The sequence below is a fragment of the Vulpes vulpes genome, chromosome 8 (assembly GCF_048418805.1).
Source record: "Vulpes vulpes isolate BD-2025 chromosome 8, VulVul3, whole genome shotgun sequence".
Lineage (NCBI taxonomy): Eukaryota > Metazoa > Chordata > Mammalia > Carnivora > Canidae > Vulpes > Vulpes vulpes.
This window is the reverse complement of record NC_132787.1, coordinates 111,646,729-111,664,510: the sequence shown is the minus strand read 5'-3', so window position 1 is coordinate 111,664,510 and position 17,782 is coordinate 111,646,729. Positions and strand designations below refer to the sequence as shown.

Here is a 17,782-nt window from a genome sequence, read left to right as displayed (position 1 = left end):
CTCCATTCCGGGACGCTCTGGCAGCGTGAGGACGGACGTCCGCGTCGTTCACTGGTGAGCTCGTGGGAAGTAAAGAGTCGCTTTCGAGACGTCATTATAACAAACATTTATTACTTGTTTTATGTACAGCATTTACATATTGCACAGCATCCAGATGCTATCTTACACTTATCGTACAAGGGACGAGCGACGTCAGCCCGGATACGCTCAGACTCACACTCCACTGCCTCCAAACCATGACAAGGTGGTTATTTTGTGGGGTTTTTTTTTGTTTTTTCATGCAGTTCCAAATAATACTCTGGGAATTTAATTGTAAAAGTAACAAAAATATTAAATCATACCATATGCTATATGAAAATATAGTTTCAGACTCTATGTTTCTAAAGAAATACTCTTTGAGATTTCACCTAATCAGGAAAATGAAGTAGCTTTGTCATTTTCCAGCGCGCTACGCCTCAAGTGTGGAGCATCTGCTTCTTCCCCCAAAATCATGCCCGGCAAGCGTCGCCCTCCGATGTGCTCACGGACTGTCTGCCAACAGGGTCAGCAGCCACAAAACTCAGGGTAAAGGAGAGTCTGTCTGCAAAAATAAATCTCTTGTGGAGGCGACGTGTGCACGCGGGCGGCAGGCTCCGTTCCCGTTGGTCCTCAAGGCACTTCTCGTGGGTCGTGGGCTCGGGGTCCTGTGCTCCGCTCACCGCTGAAAAACACACGTGGTTTGTGAGTCCGCGCTCTCAGCAATTCTCAAAGAGAATCGAACGTCAGATTATGTGGCCTCCCGGATCAGAGCCCAGGGTCGCAGGTGCCTGTGTTGCGTGGGGCTCTGCGTGGGGACGCCCGGCCAGGCTGCCACCTGCCATCGGGACACACCCCCCAGGTGCGCACGGGTCCTCCCTCCGGGCCACGGCCTCGCAACCCCGGCGACCCCGACAACCCGCCCCCCCACCCCCCCGCCTTTCTCCCTCCGTCGTGGGTGGGTGAGACTCAGGGCCAAGAATAGCGCGTGTTCTCCGAGCGGGGCGCCCAGGCCGTGGGAAGGGTCACCCCACGGCCTGGGCGCCTGCCCTCGTGCGTGTGGGCAGGGCCGCGTTGCGTGGACGGGGTGGGCGCTCCGGGACCATGGGGAGCCAGGTGAGTGCGCGCGGGCCCGTGGGAGCCGCTGCCGCTCTGGCCCCCGTCACCCACCCGGGCGTGGCTTTCGAGCCCAGCTCGGGATGCACAGCCCCAGGACCGCGGGGACTCCCGGACGTGTGGCCCCGGGCCGCAGGCCTGCACCTGGGTGCCAGGCGAGTGTGGGACGGGGCGCTCCCGTGGGTGCCCACGGGTGCTGGGGGCGTCAGCCTCCCGCAGAGCAGGCCCGGGAGCCGGAGACCGAGTGTGTCCAGAGGCCCGCGGGCCGCGGTGTCCCGACCGTGTCCAGCTTACCTCATCCGTCCACGCACGCGGGGCTGACGGCCAGCCGGGTCAGGAGCCGGGCACATCGCTTGTAGTCTGCGGTGGAACAGCGGGGCCTCAGCGCGGCGGCCGCCCCAGGCTGCCCCCCAAGGAGCCGCCTGCCCCCTCCCTCTTCAGGTGCCCCGAACCCCGGGAGCCCTGCGGAGCCTGGCCGGGCTGGGGGGCCCATGATCTGCCGACCCGCGGTTCTCCAGGGGCCGCGGCGCCGCGCAACTGCAGGCCGCGTGGGGAGGCTGCACACAGGGCTCCCCGCCCCGGGTCGGCCCCACACAGACCCCTCAGGTCTAAGGAAACGGGTCAGCAATTGAGTCAGAGCAGAAAGACCTGGTTGGGGGGCACGTGCAGGGCTCAGGGTGGGACCCCGGGGTCCCGGGATCGAGTCCTGCGTTGGGGTCCCCGCAGGGAGCCTGCTCCTCCCTCGGCCTGGGTCTCTGCCTCTCTCTGTCTGTGTCTCATGAATAAATGAATACAGTCTTTAAAAAAAAAAAAAAAAAAAAAACTGGGTGGATGGTGCAAGGCAGCAGGTAATTCCTCATCCGGATGGACTTTCCTCGCCATCTCACCCAATTTCCTATTAAAGTATTCCACGCTGGCTACCTCAGGGAAACCCAGTGAGGCCTGGTGCTCGTGGCCACGAGGAGCCTCCGCGGCGAGTCCCGTGGAAAGCTACCGCAGCGCGTGAGTCGCTACCGTCTGCTGCTCAAGAGCCTCCGAGTCCTACGTAGGAGGCCGTGCCCTTGACTGAAATTCCGAATGAGCGAGCAGACTGACGGCGGTGGGTTCGCCTGCACGTGAGACAAGCCGCTAATCCTGCTCCTGCGAACAGCGCCCCTAAATATTTAGGGGACGTAATAGTTCGTGTGCAAAGGGGGAGAAAGGGGTCCAAGAGCCGGAGGCCGGGTCACCTGGATTCCTGACGGTTCCTCCGTCCCCCCGGTGGCCCCACTACTTCGGGAGGCGGCTCCCCCAGACTGTCCATCGGACGCCCAGGTGCAGGGGGCAGGGTAAGCGCTGCTGTTTGCAGGAGTCCACGGGACCACGTGTTCCCCACCCCTAACCTGGTCCGGGGAGTCTGGGGAGACGTCAGACTCCTGCTCTCGCACAGCCCCCTGGGACCACACCACGGGGGGTGGGGGGGCTGGGCGCCTTTCAGTGCTGACGCCCCAGGTTCTAGCAGTTTGCCACGGAGTCCCGTGTCAGGCTCCCTGCCTGGAGCCCGCTTCTCCCTCTGCCTGTGTCTCTGCCTCTCTGTCTCTCATGAGTAAATAAACAAAATCTTTAAATATATATATATATATATAAATGTGCACATTGAGAAGGGGCTCTGGCCCCTGGGATGATGATTAACTCTCAGAAGCGGGAAACAGCCACGTGCCAGGTGCACCGGGCATGGACGACCGGGTGGGCCACAGCGGAGCTTGCAAAATAAAATTAGCTCCGTGGGACATGTGTGCGGCGGCCTCCCAGGGCTGAGCCGCGCGGCGAGGGCCCCCAGGTGGGCACCCAGCTCCGTGTCCCCGGCCACCTTCACCACACACCTGGACGAGGAGCCGCACACACGGCAGCGGCGGCGATTTGGGGGCAACTCTGCTGCCTCAGCAGAAAAACTTGCACTTCATATAAAGTGGCTGATTTTTTTTTTTTTTTAAATCAGGGCAGGGCAGCCTGGACGGTCCCCGAAGGCAGCTGGCAGGATGCTAGCGTCCCTCCTGTGGGCCTCCCGTGAGATAAAAGTCACAGAAAAATGGGTTTGGGGCTCTAACCACTGTCACTCCAGCTAGCGTGTCACCTGCCAGCACTACACGTTTTATGAAGAGCACAGCAGCCGCTTTAGGGAAGTAAAATACATTCTGTTACAGGGAAACCGTCAGAACGCTGCGCTGAGGACCGCGGGAAGTGTGCGTTTCCGGGTGAGCGGTGAGGCCGAGCGGGGGAGCCGCGTCCAGGGAGGCTGGGGGGCCCCGGCCCGCAGACTTGGTCCACCCCAGACCATTCCAGTGCGCGGTAGTCATCCTAGCAACTCATTCTTGACGCTTGTTTGTCATATTGAGCAGATACAAATATAGACGACATCAGGCCAGAATTCATAAACAGCACAAGAATGTGAATGGAGGAGCTCGGCCCACTCCAAGACATGATTAATTCCAGCGAATGTAAATAATTTTCCATTTGGCACTAGCTGCTGCAGAACGCGGCCGCCTTCTGCTGCGGTCTGGTCACCCCGACCCTGGCTGCGTCGTTAGGAGGGAGCACGTATGGGCAGGCGGGAGCCAGGGGGGCGAGCGGGAGGCCGCGGGGACGGCGCACTTACATGCGGGGACGGTGCAGTCCCTGGTGTTGTGGTACAGCCTGTGGAAGTGTTTGCTGCACTTGGGACTGAAATAAAGGGGGCCTGCAACGAAGGAAGCCGATGGTGAGCGCTCGCACGACGCGGGACCCCGACGCAGGTAACGGGATGAGGACACTCACCTGTAAGGTGCTTCAGAAACTTGTCCTTCATCCTCAGATCTCGAGGAACAATTTCTGTTTGAAGGGAAAGAGGTTAATTGTCGCACGGCTTGCTAGAAGCATTTTTTTTCCCCGTGAGATCGGAGGGAATGTCAAAGAAAGGCGTTGGAGACCCTGCATTAGCCACGCGGCAACGCACTAAATACAACAGGCTGGAGCCCCCGCGACCGTTGTTTGGGACATAATGTGAAGATTCGTCATCGGGAGCACATTTTTATTCAGACAGAATATTAGCTCTTCCCAGAGCTTCAGTATTACTTGTCTCTGCCACTGGCACGAAGACAGCGACCGTGAAGTCACGTAAGGGTGAAGGGCTGTGTGTGTGCGTGTGCGCGTGTGGACAGACATTTGCATTTTGGGCAGCTTGGTAGGCAGATCCCACAAGCTCTCAAAGTCCTAGAACGAAAACCCGATGCTTCAAGCAAACAAAAAATCGTTATAAAACTGCTTTTTTTCTAGGTCTATATTTAGAAAACGGATTAAATGCCTTTACAACCACCTGTTATGAAGGCTGGTGTGCATGCGTGCAAATAGACAATCACCTGGTTTTAAAGAGAGATTCCCGAAAGACAGTTGTGTTTCTACTTGGGAACTAGCAGGGCTCCCACAGACCTCCTCTGATTCCAGGCTTTGTGCTTGCTTTTTTCTCTTTTTTTTTTTTCTCTTTCTTTCTTTTTTTTTCTTTTTGCAGTCACCTGTAACCATTTTCCGCTCGCTCGTTCCGGATGCTCACTTTGCTGGGGCTGCGTGTGCACGCGCCTTCCCTGGCCAAAAGGCTCCTGGTCTCAGGAGGGCCTGTCTCCTGCGAACCTCACTCACTTGCACGGCTCAGACGTCTCCTGAGTGTCAGTCTGTATAAAACTGACCTTATCACATTTGACCTAATTGTGTCAGGAAAGCATTAAAAGCTCTCCTGCTTTCCTTGGACATTTCCCAGGAGGCACCCACTCTGGGAAGGCTCTGCCAGGGGCGGGGGGGTGGGGGCGCGGGGGGCGGCCCCGAAACGTTTCTGTCTCAGTTGAAAGTGCTTTGCTGAAAATATTTCCATTTCCAAAATAACAGCTGACAGCTCTGTGCCAAAGCGCCCGACCCAGGTGACCGCTCCGGGCCCCGGCGGCGTGACAGCGCTAGGCCAGGCCTCCCCATTCACCCACCTCCCATTTTCTTCGTTCTTTAAAATAAAAATCGCCTCTTTTTTCCCCCTTTTTTGCAAACAGTCGGCATGGTTCTATGTTGCTAAGACAGACGCGTTTCCCCCGGCAGCGCGAGTCCCAGGGTCCCAGGGCCCGGTCCCCGCGGGCGCCCTCGGCGGGACTCACCGACCCTCTGCTCCTCGGGGAGGGGGCGCCCCGCGCCGTCCGACTCCGACAGCTCCCGGCGGCCCAGGCCCGGGCCGTGCAGCCGCTTGGCCTCGCCCACGTGCGCCTTCCTGAGCTCCTGCAGGATCTCCACGACGAGCCGCAGCAGCGAGCGCCCCGCGGCCGCCTGCCCGGGCTCCGTGCCCCCGGGCCGCGCCGCCCCCAGCACCAGCAGCAGCGCCAGCAGCAGCCCCAGCGGCGGCCCCAACGGCGGGAGCCCCAGCGGCGGGAGCCCCGGGCCGCGCATCCTGCGCTCCTCGCGGCGGGCGGCGCGGCCTGCGGGGACCGGGACGGGGACGGGGACGGCGCGGGTCGGGGCGGGGCGCCAAGGACAGCGGCCCTCGCCCCGCGCCCCTCCCCGCGCCCCTCCGACCCCCGCGCGGCCCAGGTCCTCCCCGCCCGGCCCCCGCCACCCGCCGCCCCGCGCGCCCGCCCCGCGCCCCCCAGCCCCGCGCCCCGGCCCCGCCACTGGGCCCCCGACCCCCGCCCGGCCCAGGTCCCCCTGTCCGGCCCCCGCCCCCCGGCCCCGCGCCCTCCGGCCCCGCGCCCCCTGCGCCCCCCGCGCCCCTCCCCGCCACCCGGTCCCCGCGCCCCCCGGCCGGTCCCCGCCCCCCGGCCCCGCGCCCCCCGGCCCCGTGCCCCCTGCGCCCCCTGCGCCCCTCCCCGCCGCCCCGGCCCCACCACTGGGTCCCCGCGCCCCTCCCCGCCCCCCGGCCCCGCGCGCCCTGCGCCCCCGCGCCCCTCCTCGCCACCCAGTCCCCGCGCCTCCTGCGCCCCCCGCGCCCCTCCTCGCCACCCAGTCCCCGCGCCCCCCGGCCGGTCCCCGCCACCCGGTCCAGGGCCCCCCGCACCCCCCGCGCCCCCGGCCCCGCGCCCCTGGGTCCCCCGCGCCCCCGGCCCCGCCGACCTTTCCAAGTTCCGGGGAGACGGCCCCGCCGCCTGCACTTGGCTGCGCGCGGCCTCGGCACAACTTTCTTCACCTTCCGAGCCGCGCGGCGAGCGGGCCCCGGCGGGAGGGGAGGGGGCGCCCCGCGGGGTCCTGCCCGCGCCCGACCTGCCCCTGCCCGGACCCCGGCCCCGACCCCCGCCCCGACCCCGCGGCCCCGCGCTCCCCGGGAGTGGGTGGGGGCCGCGCCCCGCCGGCGGCTGCGCTCAAGTTTCCAGCGTCGCCTTTGTGTGCCGGACGCCCCCGCCCCGGACCCGCACCCGCACCCGCACCGCACCCCGGACCCGGGACCCCGCGCCCCCGCGCCCCCGCGCCCCTGCGCCCCCCGCGCCCCCAACCCCGGCGCCCGCGGAGGGGCAGCGGCTCACACCTGCGCGGGGCACCTGCGCGTCGGGCCGGCGGGGAGCGCGGCGTCCTGGCCCCGCTAGTCCATGGCCCGCGCCGGCCGGAGCGCAGCCGCAGCGGGGACCGCACGGGGCCGGGGACGGGGCCGGGGCCGGGGACGGGCCGGGGACGGGCCGGGCCGGGCGCCGCCGCCTCTTATCCCCGCGCCCGCCGACGTCAGGCCGGTCCCCGAGGGCTCCGCGGGCTTTAATTAGCAGCCGCTCGGGTGTTCGAGGCCCGCGCGATCCCGCCCGCCCCCCGCCCCGCCGCCCCCTCCCCCTGCCGCCCGCCCGCCCGCGCCCTCCCTCCCTCCCTCCCTCCTCCCCGCCTCCTGCTCCGTCATCCGCCTCCCCCTCCCCCCGCCTCCCCCTCCCCTTCCCCTCCCCTCCTCTCCCTCGTTCTGTTTCCCTCCGTTCCTGTCACTTGTGACAGGATGAGAAGAAACGCCTTTACCAGGAACTCAGATCTGTTTTTGTCTAAATGTAGATCTTGGGCTATTAAAAAAGGAGCCGCCTGATCGCCTCGGCATTTGATAAGTCGATTAGAGGCGGGTTCGGGGAGCCCCGCGGCCCCGGGACCCCCCGCCCCTGCCCCTGCCCCTGCCCCGGGACCCCCCGCCCCGGCCCCTGCCCCTGCCCCTGCCCCGGGACCCCCCGCCCCTGCCCCTGCCCCGGGACCCCCCCCCCCCGACCCTGCCTCCGCCCCGGGCCCCCCCCCCCGCCCCGCCCCGGGCACCGCCCCCGAGGCCGCATTTCCCAAAGTGTCGAAGCCCGGGATTCGGGCAGGGCATTTGCGAGGCTGCCACAGCGCATCATCTCCTTTGCCATTTTTTTTTTCTTGTAAAATGTATTATCAATCACTGGCGCGCTTTCCCATTTCATTGGCGCTTTCTGGGCAACAGCTGGCCGCCCTCCAAGTCGGGGATGTGCTTGGGAAAGGTGCTCCCGGCCGCTCCAGAAGGCGGGGCTGCGGGGCTGCGGGGCTGCGGGGCTGCGGGGCTGCGGGGGCTTCCGGGACCAGGCCTGGGCGGCAGGGGCAGCCGGAGACCTCGCCCGCGTGTCTCTGGCCATGCGCGTCTGTCTCTGTCTCTGCCTCTGCTCTGTCTCCTCTCTCTGTCTCACTGCTCTGTGTCTCTCTGTCTCTGTCCTGTCTCACTTTATGTCTCTGCTGTTTCTGTCTTTCTGTCTCTGTTCAGTGTCTCCACTCTGTGTGTGTATCTCTCTGTCTCTTCGTCTCTCTGCTGTGTCCCCATGTCTCCGTGTCTCTGTCTCTGTGCTCTGCGTCTCTCTTTCATCTCTCTGCTCTGTCTCTCTGTGTCTCTCTGTCTCTGCTCTGTCTCCCTGTGTCTCTCTGTCTCTGTGCTCTGTCTCTATCTCTCTGCTCTGTGTCTCTGTGTCTCTCTGGTCTGTGTCTCTCTGTCTCTGTCTTTCTGCTCTGTCTCTCTGTGTCTCTATGTCTCTCTGCTCTGTGTATTTCTCTGTCTCTGTGTCTCTCTGTGCTCTGAGTCTCTGTCTCTCTCTGCTCTGTCTCTCTGTGTCTCTATGTCTCTCTGCTCTGTGTATCTCTCTGTCTCTGTCTCTGTGTCTCTCTGTGCTCTGTGTCTCTCTTTGTCTCTCTGCTCTGTGTATCTCTCTGTCTCTGTGTCTCTCTGTGCTCTGTGTCTCTCTGCTCTGTCTCTCTCTGCTCTGTCTCTCTGTGTCTCTATGTCTCTCTGCTCTGTGTATCTCTCTGTCTCTGTCTCTGTGTCTCTCTGCTCTGTGTATCTCTCTGTCTCTGTGTCTCTCTGTGCTCTGTGTCTCTCTGCTCTGTCTCTCTGCTCTGTCTCTCTGTGTCTCTATGTCTCTCTGCTCTGTGTATCTCTCTGTCTCTGTCTCTGTGTCTCTCTGTGCTCTGTGTCTCTCTCTGTCTCTCTGCTCTGTGTATCTCTCTGTCTCTGTGTCTCTCTGTGCTCTGTGTCTCTGTGTCTCTCTGCTCTGTCTCTCTCTCTGCTCTGTCTCTCTGTGTCTCTATGTCTCTCTGCTCTGTGTATCTCTCTGTCTCTGTGTCTCTCTGTGCTCTGTGTCTCTGTCTCTCTGCTCTGTCTGTGTCTCTGTCTCTGTCTCTGTGTCTCTCTGTCTCTGTCTTTCTGTCCCTCTGCTGTCTCTCTGACTCTGTGTCTCTGTGTCTCTCTGCTCTGTGTCTCTCTATGTCTCTCTGCTCTGTGTATCTCTGTGCTCTGTGTCTCTGTGTCTCTCTCTGTCTCTGTCTCTCTGTCTCTGTCTCTGTGTCTGTGTCTCTCTGCTCTGTGTTTCTCTTTCTGCTCTGTCTCTCTATGTCTCTATGTCTCTCTGCTCTGTGTATCTCTCTGTCTCTGTCTCTGTGTCTCTCTGTGCTCTGTCTCTCTCTGTCTCTGTCTCTCTGTCTCTGTGTCTCTCTGCTCTGTGTTTCTGTCTGTCTCTGCTGTCTCTCTGCTCTGTGTCTCTGTGTCTCTCTGCTCTGTGTCTCTCTGTGTCTCTGTCTCTGTCTCCCTAGCTGTTTCCAAGGAACACAAAGTGCCGAGATAGCAGATACTATGATGTGCCCCCCCCCCCCCCCCGTCCTCCCCCCCACACCTTTTGGGGCCGTGTTTACACTGTGCTCTCTTTAAAAGGATCCGGTGGCAATCCGCCTGAGCACCTCGTCCCGGCAGGAGGGCCACCACGCAGGGGCAGTTCTCCCCGCAGCCCCAGGCGGTTGGAGTGGGGTTTGCTCCCTTCCCCTCCCCAGGCGGGTGAGCTCCAGCAGAGGCGCCGCCTAGTGACAAGCGTCCGGTCCCGTGGGCGCCCAGCAGTGGCCCCGGGGCAGGGGCCCCTCCCGCCCAACAGGACTGCGGGGAACTTCCGTTGTAAAACATCCTGGAAAAACTGCTTTCGCAAAAACAATACCGATCCAGTAAAAAAGGAAAACAAGAAGGTCGCCTAATTCTTCCCTTGGAATTACTCTTTTCCAGAACCAGGGGGACGCGCCGAGGAGGAGGGTGAGGGGTACAGGGTCCCACCGACAGGCAGCAGCTACCCGTCAACTGCCCACGTGCTCTGAGCGGGACACACGCGGCCACGCTGTCGGCGAGCGTTTCCAGTCGGGGTCACGTGAGATCAGTGTGTTGCACCCCGGACGCTAGTGTCATATGTCCACTGTACTTCAATTACAAATAAAAACTTAATTTTAACAACTTAGATTTGTCTGAAAGACACTGGTTAGAACTATAGCCCCTCCCCAAGTTCCCCCGACCAAGGAAGCCCTGCTAGTGATGATATTGTCCTTTTTCCTCTTGTGGTTCTTTTCCCTTTTTAAGGGGAAAGACCAAAGGATCTCTTAACTGGCCGACCACGCAGGCTCCCCCGAGTCGGGCGGGTCTCCTGGGTGCCCCCCCTCCTGCCACCGATGGCTCGCCCAGTCCTCAGGGGCGTGGAGGGCAGCGTGCACCTGCCGCTGGCCGCTGGCCGCTGGCCGGAGCTGGGCTTCAGGAGGCCGCGCCTCTACGGGCCCACAGTCACGCTCTCGTCTGCCCCTTTCTGCAAAGCTCTGCGCTGAAGTGAGTCCGCGAGCCACCCCTTCTGAATAAACCATCTTCACAGACTTTGTCCACTTGGTGAGCAGTGCCCCGAGCCCGCTCTCCAGGCGCCGGCCGCGTGCGGTTCCGTGAGCCCGGTGGCCCCTCCCGCGGCACGTTCTCACCTGCTCCAGCGATCCACGCAGGTGAAGGCAAAGCCACGCGTAGGCAGACTGGCTTACCTGGAAATCCCAAGGTGTGCCTGACGGGCCTTCGGCTCCCCACTCCCTTCCCGTGGAACCAGGCAGTTGAACTGGAAGGTTCCAGTGTACGATTCCGATTGCTACCAAATAAGTCAAAAAACAGAAAATGCGGTATTCCTACGGAGAGCTGAAGGTAACTCACGAAAACAGTCGCTGGGAGTTTCTCATCTGTCTTCATGCAAGAAGAGACGATATATTCATCCTAAATAATTTAATTCCCTACTTTAGTAAACGAACAACTTTCTATTTCTACGAAGGATCCAAAAGAGGTAAGATAGCAACACTATATTCTGAGCATTATTGGCAAAAGTGACTTCTGCTAGATTTGATTTAGTTTTGTTTCCTTTTTGAGAAAACTATGTTATATCCTAGAAGGAAAACAAACAAGAGAGGGAAAAGTTGTGTTTAACCCACCTTTAACGTAGATTCATGTTGTGAGATGGGCAGGTTATTTTTTTTTCAATGTATAAACAGTATAAAGTGCCAGTGTTTCAATTATTATGCATTCTCTTTCTTCCTGCAAAGGCATACATTTTATTTGAGATGATTAACTACCTCCCACGACTTCTAAAATAGATATTAACTACATGTTTTTACGTGAATTGTTATATTAGTTCAACCGTTACGTTGATCATTTACCCATCTAAGATCTCATTAGAGAGAAAAACTACTACCTTCCATAAAGGAGGACTTTATGTGCTATAAAGAAATGTTACTGAATATCTAGCTTTCATCAGTTCTGTTACTGCTGCTATTTGACACATTATTAGCTCACGGGAAATGCACTAGCAGGTGTCGGGAGCATTTAGGAAGAGAGATGTCGGGCAGGACCTCGCTGTGGAGGAGGTCCCCGGGGACCGTCACTGTGACCTCTCGGCGTAGTGGTCTGTGCCTACCCTCTGTTTAGCCTATAGGTGGATGAAATAAGCCTTCTACCAAGTCCTTCCTCGCACACGCAGAGGAGCCTCGCTGCCGTAAGGATGGGGAGGCCGGCCACCTCCTTTTCATTTTCTGACACTCGCTTTTGCATCTGCAGAACCACACCGCAGTGCGGGGCCCGGAGACGTAGGGGCCCCGGGGTGCTCGGAGGCTCGGGCGCTCTGTGGCCTGGCTGGCGCCCTCCCACCCCGCGGCCAGGAGGACGCGGCCTATTGGCCGAAGGCTTAACGGGAGCATAGACTTGCTTTTGTTCCCTAGAAGTTGTTCACTTATGAGACCAGATGGAGAAGAGGCCTTAAAGCTTAGTGGCACTTCCCTGCCCCTTGGGGCTCCAGTATCACACTTTTTCTTTTTTTGGATTTTTAAAATGATTTATTTATTTGAGAGAGAGAGAGCGCGCTACAGGGCAAGGGGGTAGGAAGAGCAGAGGGGGAGGGAGAAGCAGATACCCCGCTGAGCAGGGAGCCCGGCGGGATCACATGAGATGACGTCTGAGGGACGGAGCCACCAGATGCCCCCAATATCACACCCTCTGACGGCAACACCTGTACACACTCTGTATTGACATGTGAAAAAAAAAAAAAAGACTCTCCGATTTGGTAAAAGTCCACCTCAAATTCATGAACAAATTGGCCCATGGGAATATATGGACAGAACACAGCCATACGTGGAGAGGAACAACACCAATATATCTATAGGACCATATAGGAGCACCAACCTATATATTATTTCTCTGTGGAAGATCTAATATCCTGATCAAAAGTGACAGGATGAGGGTCATGTAGCGATTCCCAAGGAACCATAAAAGCGCTGTATTCCAAAGATATTCTCAAACCAACTGGTAGTTTTCTGGGGATAAGATAACCCATCTGTCAACCAATTCATACATTTTAGTGACTTAATGAAATAAAACTTAATTTCCCTCACATTAGTCTCTTGTGGTGGGGAGTGGTCTATTTGTGCTGTCACTCAGGCCCTGCCCTTTCTTTTCTTTTCTTTTTAAATTTATTTATTTGGGAGAGAGTGTAAGTAACCATGTGTGAGCAGGGGGAGGGGCAGAGGGGGAGGGAGAGAGGATCTCAAGCAGACTGACTCCCCCACTGAGCACGGACCCGGACTTGGGGCCTCATCTCCTGACCCTGAGATCATGACCTCAGCTGAAAGCACGAGTGGGTCGTTTAACCAACTGAGCTCCCCACGCGCCCCAACTCTGCCCTTTCCAAGAACCGGGAGGTCCCCACTGGGTCCTCTGCACCCAGCTGTGTCTGCTCCGCCTCTGCTCTGCTAGCCCGCCCTCAGCCGAGTGCCCCCCAGCAAGCGTGTCCTATCACAATAGGTCCAAATCAGTGCGAGTAAGAGAAATAGGCTTTCTTCAGAAAACTAATACTTGTTACAATATTTGCTTTTCCATTAAGCAATTGAGGAAGAAACCATCCCTAACCCTTGGCCAGGGGTCGGGGACACTGGCCCATCCCCTGGATAATTAGACCAGGAGAAGCGTGGACGGGAGATAAGCCTCAGGTAGGGGCGGCTGTAGGCCAGGTGCTGTACCCGGCCTCTCTGAAGCCCACCCGGTGTCCAGATCCAGCTCCAGCCTCGGGGGTAAGATAAGATGACCTTTATCTAAACTGCTCCCTTTGTCTGGGGCAACTTCCCTTCCTCCTACCCCTTGCTTTCATGGAGCAGCTCATCCTGTTTCACGTAGACACCAGGCCTTCTGGGCCTCCTCCCAGATCTCCCTAATCCCGTATCTCTGCTTCTCCCCTCACGGCACCAACCTCACTTCACTCTGTTTGCTTTCTGAATGTTTCCCGGGTTACTTTTCTGCATCCTCCATTGGCCACCGTGTTTTCGCAGCCAGTAGCTGCCTCTTTATCATTATGCCACCAGCGCTTAGTATCGCGCAGGGAACATGGTCTTCACACAAAGTAAATGATTCTGAAAAAAAAAAAAAAGAATAAGCGTGCTATTTTTATGTATTTTTACTGAAAGATGCTCACAAAAGCATTTTAATAAGTATTTTTTATTGGGTACTTCCTTTTCGATAACCAATGTTTGTAGAATTACAAAGATGACTGGAGCGTGGATCATCCCTTTAGGAAGCATATGATCATACAGTAAAGGCACGACCAGAATATTGTTTTTTTTTTAAATTTTTATTTATTTATGATAGTCACACACACAGAGAGAGAGAGAGAGAGAGAGAGAGAGAGAGGCAGAGACACAGGCAGAGGGAGAAGCAGGCTCCATGCACCGGGAGCCCAACGTGGGATTCGATCCCGGGTCTCCAGGATCGCGCCCTGGGCCAAAGGCAGGAGCCAAACCGCTGCGCCACCCAGGGATCCCCGGAATATTGTTAATAATGAAAGATGGTACCCAGTCGGGGCTGTCTCAGAAGAGAACTGGGAGTGGCGTAGACTCTGCCGCAGAAGTGCTACTCGTAGTGATAAGGGATAGTTGTGTGGGGACCGGACAGAGCTTCCTAGACAGAGGGAAACGCAGGTGCAGCCTGTTCAGGTGGGGCCCTCGGAGCCCCAGGGAGCCTGTGCGGGGAGAACAGACTGTAGGAGGGGGGCGACACTCGCTGGAGAGACGGCTTTCCTGGCGTCCTCTTTCTTTGGGAAAGCAGCATGTAGAGTGGCCACGAACGTGGCCGTGGAGCCCGGACGTGGGCTGGCGTGGCGACTCCCACTCACCAGCCTGGGAACTTGGGCAAGACAACGCTTCTGAGCCCAATTTCTTCATGACTCACAGGGAAAGGACTTAGGACACAATCCCTCAGGGGCTTGGTGAGTAGCAGCTACAATGATGTATGTCGAGCCTTCAGCGCAGGGACTTAAAAAACTGAACATTTCCGACCATTACTAAGTCTCTCGTGGTGTACGCTGGCATTAAGTCTTTTCTTTCTGTAGTTCATAATTTCGTATTATATTCCATAAAAAAGAGCATCATCTATATTCTCTATAGAGTTTCTGGGGCAGCATAATTCTGTAACTCATTCAAGGCTGCATAGAAAATCTATGGTTAGAAAGTGGACTAAAATATTCTAAATTATTAGGTGTCCACAGACCCAGCAATCAGAGTAGCAGCAATCAGAGACCTCAGAATACTGACTGAAGGCTCACCCGTGAGTGTGCTCGCCCCAGCGAGTGTGCTCGCCCCAGCGGGGGAGTGTGCTCACCCCAGTGAGTGGGGTGAGGGCACTGCCAGAATGTGAGGCAACACACAAGGTGCTTGTGAGGGAAGGTGGCATGCGGGTGGTTGCACGGGGCTATGACGTCCTAGGAACGATCTGTGGTTTGCTCGTGCCCCCGTGCAGTCGGAGGAGCCTCCGACTAGGGCAGTGACGCCTCTCCGGGCATTCTTACCGCAGTTACGGTTCAGTCCAGCAGTCGGTACTGGGCACCCCTCCACTCCGGCTGCTTCCTGGTGCTGGCGGGAGTCAGAGTTTCAGCGGCCTGGAGCAGGAACGGCTCTACCCCCCAGGGAGGGGTGCCCGCGGAGCACCCCTGACTCACTGGACGCTCAGCGGCGCTGCTTGGCCTTTCCCGTGAGCAGCCCGGAGAGGGGCCTTTGTGCCTCCAGCCTCGGCCTTGTGGCCCGTGGGAGAGCCCAGGTGGAGGGGCCCCGTGAGCTGAGCGGCGGCTCAGGAACGGGGAGGGAGTGAGGACGGGAAGGGCGTCCCTGTGCCCCACGGACACGGGTGTCGGAGCAGGAGAGAGGAGCCGTCCTACGTTCTCAGGACCTCTGGCCTCACATGGATTGAAATCATGGTAACCGCCGTCCTGTGGCACAGCTCGGCCCCGTTCAGGCATCGGAAGGATCGATGCCCGCCTTTCCCCTTATCTGGGGACAAACGACCGCAGTCATGTGGCGATTGCAGAGCCTGTGATGGATCCTTTCCAAATGTTTTAAAGACCTAGGGAGGTCCCGAGGCCAGGAGGGTCTCACCCCATGCTGCTGTGTCACCCTTTCAGGGGCCGATGTGCCTTCACCGGTGTCCTGACTGTCCTTATTTCTGCGCGTTACTGAAGAGCCGGATGATGAGGTTATGACTCTTGCTCTTACGTGTACAATACAACGCGTTACGCCGTGGTTGCTTCACACACAACCACTAGCACGTATTTACAGAAGCACCCGTTAAAAGATACCCGAGTCGGGATTACAAGGGCCTCTTCTAACAGTGTTTCAGCAGAGATTTAAACAATATCTTGTACAGCAGGATTTTGGCAGATGGCGATGGGTGATTGTTTTCTCTCCGCGGAGTAGGAACATTTGAGTTTGAGAAGAGATCCCATCTTTAAAAAGGGCACTTTATTTTTGTGTCTTTAAATTGCTATGATTTACTAAGATCAAAATATATTTTAATTGCCTTCCACATTTTATTCTTTCTTTCTTTCTTCTCTAATTTTTTTTTTTTTTAAGAGAGGGAGAGAGAGAGTCTTAAGCAGACTCCATGCCCAGCTCTGAGCCTGATGCAGGGCCCGATCTCACGACCCTGAAGTCATGACCTGAGCCAAAATCAAGAGTCAAACACGCAACTGACTGAGCCATCCAGGCCCCCCTGCCTTGTTCATTTCAATAATTGATATTATATTGCATTTATGTTATAAAATAAAATCCAAATATATATATTTGGATACATATATATATCAGATACATATCAGATATGTATATATATGAAAGTAACAGCTTTCATTACTCAGAGTCTGATATCTGACTTTCTTCAGATAAGGCCCTCACTAAATTTTATCAAACATTATCAATAACTGTGATGTTAATGAAGATATAACCAATCTAATGAAAGTCTGGATTGAATCAGTCATTTCTGGAATTTATTGGTGTCATTTTAAAGGCATTTCTAGTTAAAGTGTTAGCAATACACAGTTTCAAGGGTTTTTTTTTTGCTAAAATTAACAGATAGATGCTAACGTGGTTGGCAGTTCTTACTTCCTATGACTCTGTTATTACTCAAGTCCTGATGAACATTTCTGACAAGGAGTCTCATGCACACACCACAATACGAAGAGATTCCATTTTTATTGTCAGCACCCTGAAATCACAGAGTGATGGAATAGAGTGGATACAAATTTAAATCAATCCCAAAGCTTTCACTGGGCCCAGCTGTTTTCTAATATAATTTGTATGTACAAGGAGTAAAAGAGCTCTTTACATTTTTGACTTTTATTTGAACCCTTACATTTAGCAGGTTTGTGAAAGAATAGTCCCATATGTAGTGGGTTGGTAATTATAATTTCCTCCATCTTTTAAAATGTATTTAATTTTGAGAAATTGAGATATTCTATAGCAACATCTACTCTACAAAAGGCAAAAACATTTAGATGAAAAATGAAAAATGGAGTCAATCATTCCGGTGCTTCCAAATGTTTGGCATCTGTAGAAATTCCATCTGAATGACTGGCTCAGTTTTTTGCAAAGTATTTTTGCAGGGCTGACCTTGAGAATATGCTTGTAATTACTAAGGTATATCCCTGAGAATATGGGTGAAATTTAAGTTGAATTGAATCTTAAATATGCTAAGGATGTTTGTTATTTAAAGAATCTGTGGTTAATTTATTTTTAAAGCAAATAAGCTCTTCGTAAGGAAAATTCATTTTTCCTTCATTTATTTTGGTAAATTAAAATTTATAGCGACTCCTAACTCTGGGAAACAAACGAGTGGTCGTGGAAGGGGATGTGGCAGGGGGATGGGGTGACTGGGTGGCGGGCACTGAGGGGGGCACTTGACGGGATGAGCACTGGATCATATGCTCTATGTTGGCAAATTGAACACCAATAAAAAAACAAAAAAAAGAGTAAAGTCTCATCAACAAATAAATTGCTAAAGAGCAAAGATAAATAAATTTACGTCAGTATCGAAATGGAATTTTAAAACACTTGTGAATGTTTTAGAATTATTTCTTTTCATTCTATAGTAGTTACATTAAAACTAATATTTAAGTTACAATAAGTTGCCTGAGAACATTGTGATGTTTTCAGATAAACAAAGTTGCTGTGTTTCCTGCCCGGAGTCCGCGTTCCCCAGCCTCCTCACCCCGCGCTCACTTGGGCTGCGGCCCTGGGGAGGGAGGGCAAGCGGTTTGGGGGAAATGTGTAGCAGCCCACTGTGATTCCTTCCTGTTGCTCGAGAAAGGTCTCGCCTCCCATCCCCACCCGTGGGGAGCGCGGGGGAGTCTTCTGCGGAGGAGAGACCCCTCCCCGTCGGAGCCGCCCTCCATGCACAGGCCCACGCCGCTCTTCCCGGGAATGCGGGCTCCAACCAGGCGGGTGCACGGGGCTCCAGGAGATCTGGGACTCGGGCTCGCCGCGGGGCTGGTGACGCCCTCGGGGACCTGGCCTCCCCGGAGTCTCAGGCCGCTCGGGCATCCTCGGCCGACCCCGCTCACCTGGAGGCTGC

General features: G+C 56.3%; 1 protein-coding gene across 1 annotated transcript; it reads right to left on the bottom strand.

The window, feature by feature from the left end:
* Positions 1-264: 264 nt before the first annotated feature.
* On the bottom strand, positions 265-6,892 carry ALKAL2 (ALK and LTK ligand 2). Its single transcript, XM_072767869.1, has 6 exons — positions 6,638-6,892; positions 5,283-5,597; positions 3,925-3,978; positions 3,767-3,847; positions 1,426-1,491; positions 265-700 (listed from the first exon to the last, which is right to left on the bottom strand). Exons 2-5 carry the CDS (start codon positions 5,566-5,568, stop codon positions 1,427-1,429), a joined length of 486 nt encoding a protein of 161 aa, XP_072623970.1. The 5' UTR covers positions 5,569-5,597; positions 6,638-6,892; the 3' UTR covers positions 265-700; position 1,426.
* Positions 6,893-17,782: the final 10,890 nt, after the last annotated feature.